Source organism: Artibeus jamaicensis, unplaced genomic scaffold (assembly GCF_021234435.1).
Source record: "Artibeus jamaicensis isolate MK-2021 breed Jamaican fruit bat unplaced genomic scaffold, CSHL_Jam_final contig_240, whole genome shotgun sequence".
Taxonomy (NCBI): Eukaryota; Metazoa; Chordata; class Mammalia; order Chiroptera; family Phyllostomidae; genus Artibeus; species Artibeus jamaicensis.
Genome location: NW_026521506.1, coordinates 18,441,006 through 18,453,213, shown reverse-complemented (window position 1 = coordinate 18,453,213; position 12,208 = coordinate 18,441,006). Strand labels below are relative to the sequence as shown.

The 12,208-nt window shown below is 38.4% G+C and overlaps 1 protein-coding gene across 1 annotated transcript; it reads left to right on the top strand.

Annotated features, from left to right (window-relative positions):
• The first annotated feature begins 9,699 nt into the window (after nucleotides 1-9,699).
• On the top strand, nucleotides 9,700-10,574 carry LOC119034534 (60S ribosomal protein L37a-like). The gene is made up of 2 exons (XM_037125619.2): nucleotides 9,700-9,815; nucleotides 10,279-10,574. The coding sequence occupies exons 1-2, from the start codon at nucleotides 9,700-9,702 to the stop codon at nucleotides 10,559-10,561; spliced, it is 399 nt and encodes a 132-aa protein (XP_036981514.2). The 3' UTR covers nucleotides 10,562-10,574.
• Nucleotides 10,575-12,208: the final 1,634 nt, after the last annotated feature.

The window sequence follows — 12,208 nt, the reverse complement described above, 5'->3', positions numbered from 1 at the left end:
CTCAAAATCCCTCCCCCTTTTTCCCCTTAAGTTCCCTTCCCTCTCCCCTCTGGTCGCTGCCTACTTGTTCTCTATTTCAGCGTCTTTGTTTTTATTCTGTGTTCTTGTTTGTTTTATTCTTTAGCTTCCTGTCAAAGGTGAGATCATATGGTATTTGTCCTTCAATGCCTGGCCTATTTCACTCAGCATAATGCTTTCCAGTTCCATCCATGTTGTTGCAAAAGGTAGTAGCTCCTTCTTTCTTTCTGCTGCATACAATTCCATGGTGTATATGTACCACAATTTTTGGATCCATTCATTTACTGATGGGCACCTAGGTTGCTTCCAACTCTTGGCTATTGTAAATTGTGCTGCTATGAACATTGTGGTGCATAGGTTCTTTGAAATTGATGTTTTAGGATTCTTGGGGTATAATCCTAGCAGTGGAATTGCTGGGTCAAAAGGCAGGTCAATTTTTATTTTTCTGAGAAAATTCCATACTGTTTTCCATAATGGTTGTACCAGTCTACAATCCCACCAACAGTGAACTAAGGTCCCATTTTCCCCCACACCCTCTCCAACATTTGTTGTTTGTTGCTTTGTCTATTATAGCCATCCTGACTGGTGTAAAGTGGTATCTCATTGTGGTTTTAATTTGCATCTCTCTGATAGCTAACAATATTGAGCATCTCTTCATGTGTCTCTGGATCTTCTGTATGTCCTCCTTGGAGAAGTGTCTGTTCAAGTCCTTTTCCCATTTTTTAATTGGGTTTGATGTCTTCCTAGAGTGGAGTCGTGTAAGTTCTTTGTATATTTTGGAGATTAAACCTTTGTCTGAGGTATCATTGGCAAATATGTTTTCCCATACAGTTGGTTGTCTTTTTAATTTAATACTGTTTTCTTTAGCCATGCAGAAGCTTTTTATTTTGATGAGATCCCATTTGTTTATTCTTTCCTTTATATTCCTTGCTCTAGGGCACATATCCGTAAAAATGTTGCTGCGTGGAATATCTGAGATTTTCTTGCCAATGTTCTCCTCTAGGACTTTAATGGTGTCATGGCTTATATTTAAGTCTTTTATCCACCTTGAATTTATTTTGGTGTATGGTGTAAGTTGGTGCTCAAGTTTCATTTTTTTGCACGTAGCTGTCCAGTTCTCCCAACACCATTTGTTGAAGAGGCTATCTTTACTCCACTTTATGTTACTGTCCCCTTTGTCGAATGTTGATTGACTGTAGAGGGTTGGGTTGATTTCTGGGCTCTCTGTTCTGTTCCATTGGTCTATGTGCCTGTTTTTATGCCAGTACTAGGCTGTTTTGATTACAGTGGCTTTGTAATACAGTTTGATATCAGGTATTGTGATCCCTCCTACTTTGTTCTTCTTTCTCAAAAGAGCAGCTGCTATTCAGGCTCGTTTATGATTCCATATAAATTTTTGAAGTGTTTGTTCTATGTCTGTGAAATACGCCATTGGTACTTTAATAGGTACTGCATTGAATCTGTATGTTGCTTTGGGTAGTATGGACATTTTGATGATGTTAATTCTTCGAATCCATGAACACGGTATATGTTTCCATTTGTTTGTGTCTTCCCTGATTTCTTTCTTCAGTGCTGTGTAGTTTTCTGCATACAGGTCTTTTACCTCTTTGGTTAGGTTTATTCCCAGATATTTTATTTTTCTTTTGCTATATCGAATGGGATTTTTTCCTTGATTTCTGCTTCTGCTGATTCATTGTTTGTATACAAAAATGCCTTTGATTTCTGGATATTGACTTTGTATCCTGCTGTTTTGCCAAATTCATTAATTAGTTTGAGCAGTTTTGGGGTAGAGTCTATAGGATTTTCCATGTACACTATCATGTCATCTGCAAACAGTGACAATTTTGTTTCCTCCTTTCCTATTTGGATGCCTTTTATTTCCTTTTCCTGCCTGATCGCTGTGGCCAAAACTTCTAATACTATATTGAATAGAAGTGGTGAAAGTGGACATCCTTGTCTTGTTCCTGATCTTAGTGGAAAAGATTTTAGTTTTTGCCCATTGAGTATCATGATGGCTGTAGATCTCTCATATATGGCCTTTATTAGTTTGAGGAATGCTCCCTCTATTCCCACTTTGCTGAGCGTTTTTATCATGAATGGGTGTTGTACCTTATCGAAAGCTTTTTCTGCGTCTATTGATATGATCATGTGGTTTTTGTCTTTGCTTTTGTTTATGTGATGAATTATATTTACTGTTTTGCGAATGTTGAACCATCCTTGCATTCCCTGGGATGAATCCCACTTGGTCAGGGTGGATAATCTTTTGGATATATTGTTGGATGCGATTTGCTAATATTTTGTTGAGGATTTTAGCATCTATGTTCATCAGCGATATTGACCTGAAGTTTTCTTTCTTTGTTGTATCTCTATCTGGTTTTGGAATTAGGATGATGCTGGCTTCATAAAAGGAGTTAGGGGAGTTTTCCATCCTTTTGGATTTTTTGGAATAGTCTGTGAAGAATGGGGGTTAGCTCTTCCTTAAATGCTTTGTAGAATTCTCCTGTGAATCCATCTGGTCCAGGGCTTTTGTGTGATGGGAGTTTTTTGATTACTGCTTCAATTTCTTTTGCTGTTATTGGTCTATTCAGGTGTTCTACTTCTTTTTCATTGAGTTTTGGGAGATTATGTTTTTCTAGAAATGTGTCCATTTCCCCTAGGTTCTCAAATTTCTTGGCATACAGTTCTTCATAGTAATTTCTTACAATCCTCTCTATTTCTGTGGTATCAGTTGTAATCTCTCCTCTTTCATTTCTGATTGTGTTTATTTGTGTCCGTTCCCTTCTTTTCTTGATGAGCCTACTTAAAGGCTTGTCTATTTTGTTTATTTTTTCAAAGAACCAACTCCTGGATTCATTGATCTTTAGAATTGTACTTTTAGTCTCTATGTCATTTAGTTCTGCTCTGATCTTAGTTATTTCCTTCCTTCTACTTGCTTTGGGCTGTTTTTGTTGTTGTTCCTCGAGTTCTTGCAGGTGTAGAGTAAGGTCATTTGTTTGAAATGTTTCTGTTTTTTTTAGGTAGGCCTGTATTGCTATAAACTTCCCTCTCAGGACTGCCTTGGCTGTATCCCATAAGTTTTGGGTTGTTGTGAGATAATTTTCATTTGTTTCCAGAAACTTTTTGATTTCTTCCCTAATTTCATTCTTGACCCATTCATTGTTTAATAGCATACCGTTCAGTCTCCATGATTTTGGGTGTTTTGGGTTTTTTCCTTTGGGGTTGGTTTCCAGTTTCAGTCCCTTATGGTCAGAGAAAATGCTTGGTATGATTTCAATATTCTTGAATTTGTTGAGGCTCGTTTTGTGCCCTATCATGTGGTCTATCTTTGAGAATGTTCCATGTGCATTTGAAAAGAATGTGTATTTAGCTTCTTTGGGGTGAAGAGCTCTGTATATATCAGTTAGGTCCATTTCATGAAGCGTGTTGTTTAATGCCACAATGTCTTTGTTGATATTTTGTTTGGAAGATCTGTCCATTTTTGATAGTGGGGTGTTAAAATCCCCCACTATAATTGTGTTGCTGTCTATATCTTTCTTGAATTCCTCTAAGATTTTCCTTATATATTTTGGTGCTCCTATGTTGGGTGCATATATATTTATGATGTTAATGTCTTCTTGGTGGATTCTTCCCTTGAGTATTATGAAGTGACCTTCTGGGTCACTCTTTATGGCTCTTTTTTTTGAAGTCTATTTTGTCTGATATGAGAATTGCTACCCCAGCTTTTTTTTCTTGTCCATTTGCTTGGAAAATTTGTTTCCAGCCTTTCACTTTTAGTCTGTGCTGGTCTTTTGTCCTGAGGTGGGTCTCTTGTAGGCAGCATATGTGTGGGTCATACTTTCTTATCCATGATGCTATTCTGTGTCTTTTGATTGGAGCATTTAATCCATTTACATTTAAGGTTATTATTGATAGGTACTTATTCATTGCCATTTTTGTACCTGTGTTCCTCTCTGTCTGTCTCTTTTCCTTCCTTTCCTTAAAGCAGACCTTTTAGTATTTCTTGTAGAGCTGGCTTGGTGGCAGCAAATTCTTTTAGACTTCTTTTGTCTTGGAAGCTCTTTATTTGGCCTTCTATCTTGATTGAGAGCCTTGCTGGGTGAAGTAGCCTTGGTTGTAGGCCTCTATTTCTCATTACTTGGAATATTTCTTGCCAATCTCTTCTTGCTTGGAGTGTTTCCATTGAGAAGTCAGTGGCTAACCTTATTGGGACGCCCTTGTATGTTATTTCTCTTTTCTCCCTTGCTGCCTTTAAGATTCTCTCTTTGTCTTGGAAGTTTGCCATTTTAATGATGATGTGTCTTGAAGTGGGCCTCTTTGGGTTCCTCTTCAATGGGACTCTGTGAGATTCCTGGATTTGTGTGACTTTTTCTTTTGTCAAATTAGGGAAATTTTCTTTCATTACTCTTTCAAATATGTTTTCTATCCCTTGTTCTTCTTCTTCTCCTTCTGGTATTCCTATTATTCGGATATTATTACGTTTCATATTGTCTTGCATTTCTCTTAATCTCTCTTCATTCTTTCTGAGCCTCTTTTCCCTTTCCTGTTCTTTCTGTGAGATGCTTTCTACTTTGTCCTCCAATTCACTAATCTGGTCTTCTGTTTCATCCACTCTCTTTTAAATGCTTTCCACTGTGTTTTTTAATTCAGAAATTGTATTCTTCATTTCCTCTTGGCCCTTGCTAATAATTTCCATTTCCTTTTTCATGTTGATATAGTTCATAGTGAGATCATTGTAACTTCCCTGTAGTTTCTGGTAGCTGATTGTGAGCTCTTTGAACTTTCTGATAACCAGTGCTTTGAATTCAGTATCTGATAGTTGACTTGCCTCTGTTTCATCTAACATTCTTTCTGAGGATTCCTCCTTTCCTTTCATTTGGGGATTGTTTCTTTGTCTTCCCATTGTTTGTGAGACTCTTCTTGTTAGCCTCAGCTTCTTAGATTAATCTGTTTTGACACCCTGGGTTTATGGTATGAACTTTTGTGGTGGAATGCCTGTGAATTTCAATGGTGCAGCCTCTTTTGGTTATCCTGTTGTTCTCTGCTTCCACCTACTCAAATATGCAGCAACTTGTGGCTTCTCTCCTACAGTAAAGTGCAATTTGTCTCTCTGACTCTACTATTGGGAGGCCTCTTCTATGGGTCCAGCTCTGGTCTTTTCATATTTTCAAGTTGATTGTGACTCTTGTGGGTAAAAGGAAGAAATGATAAGGAAAGAAATAAAAGGAAGAAAGGAAAAAATGGTAGGGGAATGGAAGAAAGAGTAATAAGTTTAGAAAGAAAAGAAAAAAAAATAAAACAGAAAATCTGGGAAAAGAGGACAAAAGTATGGAAAGATGAAACAGTAATAAAGTTTAAAAGAAATAAGAGATTACTTTAAAAAGCAAAAAGATAAAGAAAAGGAATGGAGAGGGGAGAAAGGTAAATAAAAAAAAGAAAGAATAAAAATAAAATAAAGTAAAAAAAAAACCCACCAAAATACTCTCTCAAAAACAACCTCAGAAAAAGGAATGTCACTTGTTGGCTTCAAACTAGCCGAACCGGTTTTTCTGGTTGCAGTTGGCTGAGGGTCGATTGTTGTGATTTTTTTTCAGCCAGCCCCTCTCAGGATCCAGACACTTGGCGCCTCTCCCTCAGCTCCCTACAATGGGGAGCTAGGACTGTCTCGCAGCGCTCCCCTCCCAGGGGTTACTGCCATAGTCTGGTTTGCTGTGTTTGCAGGCACCTGCACCGGCCTAGTTGCCTGGTTCCCTCGGGATTGAGCACAGGCCTGCCCCCGTTCAGTTGGGAGGCCCCAGACCCTCTGCCCAATCCTGGGCTCGCTGCCAAGCTGGGTGTGAAGCAGAGCAGGCTGCCAAGTCTACCGGATTCAGAGCCCCAGGCTGCACCTCTGAGTTCTCCTGGGCTGGCAACCACAGAGTCTTTGGTTGGGGCCCTTTGTCCTCCGCACCCTCTCTGTAAACTCTATCAAACAAGTCTCTCCTGGCCCCCCACCTTGCTTGGCCAGAAAGGGAGGGGGTTGAGGGTCTCAGCTCTTTTCCCAGGACCCCTCAGCGTCCCGGGCTTCCAGATAGTCTGAGGGGGGTAGACTGGAAGCCGGGAGCCGATCTGAGGACTGGGCGCAGACCTAGAAACTCTGTGTGCTCGTCATGGCACGCTGCGTGGTGTGTATCCCTTCTGCTCCTGTGTTTGTCTGGGTCCCCTGGCCAACCTCTGCCGCTTTCTGGTGTTTCAGCGTCCAACAGAGTCTCTGTTCTTTCAATTTCACAAATGCTGGATAACTGATGGATTAGTGCGCTGCTTTTCTATAGATCTGCCAGGATTTTCACCCACGAGTGCGGGAGCTAGAATCCGCTCCCTCTTACTCCGACGCCATCTTCCGGCTTATTAGGTTTTATTTATTGTTTCTCTTTTTAATTGTTACTCTAGTAATTGCAATATGCATGTTTAACTTATCACAACCTATTTTGAATATTAATATATCATTGCAAGTAAGAACCTTGTAACAACTGCCCCAACTTTATGTCATTGTCTTCATACATTTTACTTCTACACATGTTATCTACCTCACAATAATTATTTTTATTCTTTAAATACTCATTCACTTTTAAGTATGCAGGGGAAAGTTTTACAATTTCTAGCTTCATTTTTTTGTATAGATCTGAGTTACTATCTTAGTATTATTTTCTTTCAGGCTGAAAAACATTTCTTTTAGTGCAGTTCTTTTGGTGATAAATTCTGTCAACTTGTGCTTGTCTGAAAAAAAGTTCCAGAATGACAGTTTTTTTCCTTTCAGCATTTTTTCTGGTGGAGAATCAGTGTTGATTTTTCTATTTCTTCATTTATATGTATTTACATATATTCCTTTTACTTTTTAACTTTAATATTTTCCTTTTATTGCTGGTCTCCAACAATTTGGTTATGATGTACCTTCATGTGGTTGCTTCATGTTTTTTTTTAATATTCTGCATGTACTTTTTTTAATGTCTCATACCTGTAGGTATAGGGAACCTATCTGTGTGGCAGTGGCAAATGTAGCCCAGCCCCTGATTTGGAGTACTGGCAGGGAGCAAGTCCCCACACCAGAACCGAGCCCATGGATTAGTTTTCCTGTGGGGAATTAGGACTGCAATATACCTAGGCTGCTTTGAGGCTTGCTTTTTGCTAAAACTCCCTCACCCTGAATTGAAACAGCAAATGTTTACTGCATATCTTTAAAGTAACTTACTAAAATCTGTGCTAAACATCCAAGTATGGTGTGTAAGCAGTTCAGCCACTTTTCTCCTTGTATCTGCAACATCCTTTCCTTTGTTATCTGTAAAAGGTAATCACCTATATCAAACCTGTGCATAGTAAATAAGGACCATCCTTGATGTAATGTACCCAGAAAAGCAATAAACCCTGTCTAGGCAGGGGTTGGGGCCTTCTCTCACTTATAGAGTAGCCTTGTCATTCCTTTTCTCTATAGAACTTCTGTAGTCCATGTGAATTTATTTGTCGCAGCCACAACACATGGACCCCGTGGGCTGGACTCTGCATCATGTAGGTTTATACTCATTATCGAATATTCAATTATTTGTTCATTATTTCTTCAAATATTTTTCTACACTCTCTTCCCCCTTCTGTAAATACATTTGCTTTATTTGTTGATATTGTCATACAGATCACTGAGATTTTGTTTTTTTCTATCATTTTTTATGCTTCAATTTCTATTGTTCTTACTGCCACATAATGGAGTTTGATGATATTTTCTCCTATAGAGTTTAAATGCCATGAAAACTATCCAGTTCATTTTTCATTACAGCTATGGTGTTTTTCAGCACCTGAAGTTCCATTTAGTTCTTTTTTAGAGATTCAGTCTCTTTTCATTATGTACATGCTTTTCCTTAGATTCTTTAACATATTTAAATAGCTGTTTTAAAAATCTTTGTATACTATTTCATATGTGTTATTTTGGGTCTAAATATTTTTACTAATTTTCCCCTGTGTATACATCATATTTCCTGATTCTTATAGGTCTATTAATTTTTATTGGTTTATGGATATTGTAAAAGTTACCTTGTTGAGTGCCCACATTTTATTGTCTTCCTTTAATCGGAACTTGTTTTGGCAGGAAATTATTATACTTGTGAGTCAGCTTGATCACTTTATGGTTTTAAATAAAATTTGGTTAGGTGGAATCTAGTTTTTGAAATTATTTGTCTATTTAATTTTAGAGAGGAAGGAGGGGAGAAATAAAGGAAAGGAAACATGGACGTGAGAAACATTGATTGGTTGCCTCTGGTATGCAACCTCACTGGGTACCCATCCTGTAACCCAGGCATTCGCCTGACTGAGAATCAAACTGGTGACATTTTGCTTTTCAGGATGAGGCCCTACCAACTGAACTACATTGGTCAGGGCTAGCGTAGTTAATTCTAGTAGTATTTTAGTTTCGCTACTAAGGTGTGATCTTTTTGGAGATGAATTCACTTGCCTATGGGCATGTAGAGCCAAGACTGAAGCCCAAGTGTGCCTTGACAAGAGCCTGTGTTCTTAACTAATGTGACATCCATGGATAAGCTATTGAAGGGTTGATGGCATGAGCTATGGTTCCTACTTGCACTGAAAGGGGCTATCAATTTGATCTGGGATGGTCAGAGAAGACCTTGCTCTGCAGGGATACTTATTCTGGCTCTGTAAACTGGCTAGAATTCAAACAGTCAGAGAAGACAGTAAAGAGTTTTCTAGGTAGTGAAAATTACAAAAGCACAGCTGTAGAAATGGCAATGTTCAAGGCAGGACTGTTCTTGTGACAGTGAGTTGTCCAGCTGTGCCAGGGTGGGTAGAGTAGAAGTAGATCAAAATGGCAGCAATTAGGGCCAATTCTGACACTCCTCAATAATCAAAAGTGGTGCATATCCAGTTTAGGAAGGTTTATGCTACTTCAGAATCTACCTGGATTCACATGGTAGCTCCATAAGGCAAATTTGAGCAATCCAGAGCCACCCAGCCTATTATCTGAACTGGAATCACACTCAAGGACCAATGGGAAACACATAATGTGCCATTTCTAGTCCAGCTTTTTGTAAAGAAATACATTGTTTTGAAAAAACATACTTATGCAAATGTGGTATTACTATCAGTTAACACATTTGCATAGCCATCTGCTACATTTTCAGAACTAACCTCAGAAATCTCTCCAAGGCTCTAGATAGGGCCTTGTAATACCTATCAGGTTATGTACCACCAATAGGCTTTTATGATGGCTAGGAATCCATCCTATGACATTGAACCAAAAACCATCTGGACATAATGATTAATAATAGATGTTTAATGTAGTCTTATGCTACAGCCATATGCTGAATATGTAGTGTCATAGCCTGGGAACTTCCTCTGGCTTTTCCCATACACTCAGAGCCTAGCAAGGTGGAAACAGAGATTCACTCACTTATTCATTCAGTCAGTCAGTCAACCAACATTAAATATTTATTGAGCATTTATTATATGCCAGACAAAGCTCTAAGAACAAGATTAGATATAAACATGACAGACAAAATTCACTCTTTTCATAGATCTTACATCCTAGTGGGAAAACAGAAACAAATTGATCTAAAATATGTAGGGTAGTGATAGTGCATAAAAAGAACAAAATAAGACCGAGGGACAGAGTGTGAATGGAGTGGTATGCCAGATTGACTAGGCATGGAAGACCTTTCTGATAAAGTGACATTTAAGCAGAGAGCTGACAAAAATAAGGGAGAGAACCATGCATATGTTTCGGGGAGAGTCCTCCAGGCAGAGGGGACAGTAACTGAAAAGTATCTGAAGGAGAAGCTTGACTAGGATGTTCACAAAAGAACAAATAAGGCAGTGTGTCTGAAACATAGTGAGCAAAGAGGAAAGTGGTAGGAGATCGAGTCTCCAAAGAGGATATAAGCAGTGGCCAAAAGACATATGAAAAGATGTTCAACATCACTGATTATCACAGAGATGCAAATTAAAACCACAATGAGCTACCACCTCACACCTGTCAGAATGGCCATCATTAATAAATCAACAAACAACAAGTACTGGTGAGATTGTGGAGAAAGGGGAATGCTTTTGCACTGTTGGTGGGAATGCAGTCTAGTGCAGCCACTGTGGAAAACAGTATGGAATTTCCTCAAAAAATTAAAAATAGAACTGGCTTATTATACCTTGACCACTTCTGGGTATTTATTCCAAGAAACCTGAAACACTAATTTTAAATAATATCCTCTTGGGGTCTGACTTCCTTTGCAGCAAAATAGCTAAATGCACCAAGAAAGTCAGAATCATCAGTAAATATGGCACCCATTATGGCACCTCCCTCAGGAAAATGGTAAAGAGAATTGAGATCATCCAGCATGTTGAGTATACTTGCTCCTTCTGTGGCAAAACCAAGATGAAGAGGAGAGCAGTGGGGATCTGGCACTGTGACTCCTCCATGAAAATGGTCGATGGTTGTGCCTGGACCTACAATACCACTTCTGCTGTCACAATAAAGTCTGCCATCAGAAGACCGAAGGAATTGAAAGACCAGTAGAAGCTCCACAATTTGAAACATTGCTAGTCAATAATAAATGGGTTAATGTATGTAACAAAAAAAATAATATATGCACCCCTATGTTCATTGCAGCGTTATGTTCAATAGCCAAGATATAGAAGCAGCCTGAGTGCCCATCAATAGGCTAGTGATATATATGTATATATAGAAAATGCAATATTACCAAGTCATAAAAAGAATGAAATCTTACCATATGCAACAGCATGGATGGATCTAGAAAGTATTATGCTAAGTTAAATAAGTCAGTCAGAGAAAGACAAACACCATATGATTTCACTTATATGTAGAATTGAAAAAGCAAAATAAATAGACTCATAGATATGAAGATCAGATTGATAGTTGCCGGAGGGGAGAGAGCTTGGGGAGCTGAATGAGTAAAAAAGGGAAAGGGATTAAGACATATAAATTGGTTGTTACAAAATAGTGACAAGGTTATAAACTGGAGCATAGGGAATATAGTCGATATTATTGTAATAACTATGTAGGGTGCCAGATAGGTACTGGAAATATCGGCGGAATCACTTTGTAAAGTATATGACTGTCTAACTACTATGCAGTGCACCTGAAATAAATACAGAATAATATTGAATGTAAGCTGTAATTAAAAACTAAGAATAAAAAATAAATTAAAAAAAACAGGCAGCCGCCTAATCATATGGAATATAGTAAGAAGTTGTTTTTGAGGGAGAAGAAGACACTAAAGGATTTAAGCAGTGGAACAAAATGTGACACCTGAAGTTCTGATTTAACTTTTTGGAATAAGGTCTTTTTAAAATATATATATATATTTTTTATTAATTACGCCATTACAGTTGTTCTATTTCTCCCCTTCATTCCCCTCCACTGTGCACGCACCCTCCCCCACCATTCCCCCCTTTAGTCTATGACCACGTGTCTCAAGTTCTTTAGATTCTATATTTCCCATACTATTCTTGCCCTCGCCCTATCTATTTTCTACCTACCATCTATGCTACTTATTTTATGTACCTTCTCCTCCCTTCTCTTTCTCCCACTCCCCTGTTGCTAACCCTGCATGTGATCTTCATTTCTATGATTCTGCTCCTGATCTAGCTGTCCTCTTAGTTTGCTTTTGTTTTAGGTGTGATTGTTAATAACTGTGAGTTTGCTGTCCTTTCACTGTTCATCTTTTTTATCTTCTTTTTCTTAGATAAGTCCCTTTAATATTTCATATAATAAGGGCTTGGTGATAGTGAACTCCTTGAATTTGATCTTATCTGAGAAGCACTTTATCTGCCCTTCCATTCTAAATGAAAGCTTTGCTGGATAGATCAATCTTGGATGTAAGTCTTTGGATTTCATGATTTGGAATACCTCTTTCCATCCCCTTCTTGCCTGTAAGGTCTCTTTTGAGAAATCTGCTGACAGTCTGATGGGAACTCCTTTGTAGGTAACTGTTCCCTTATCTCTTGCTGCTTCTAGGACTCTCATTTTAATCTTGGCTAATATAATGATGATGTGCCTTGGTGTGTTCCTTCTTGGGTTCAACTTCTTTGGGACTCTCTGAGCTTCCTGGATTTCCTGGAAGTTTATTTCCTTTGCCAGATTGGGGAAGTTCTCCTTTATTATTTGTTCAAATAAGTTTTCCACTCGTGGCTGTTCCTCTTC

Excerpts from the sequence above, each read along its gene's own strand:
- LOC119034534 (XM_037125619.2), top strand. The coding sequence starts at position 9,700 with ATGGAAGACCTTTCTGATAAAGTGACATTTAAGCAGAGAGCTGACAAA. Across the intron at positions 9,816-10,278 it reads GAGGGGACAGTAACTGAAAA|CAAAATAGCTAAATGCACCA; the intron begins GTATCTGAAGGA and ends CTTCCTTTGCAG.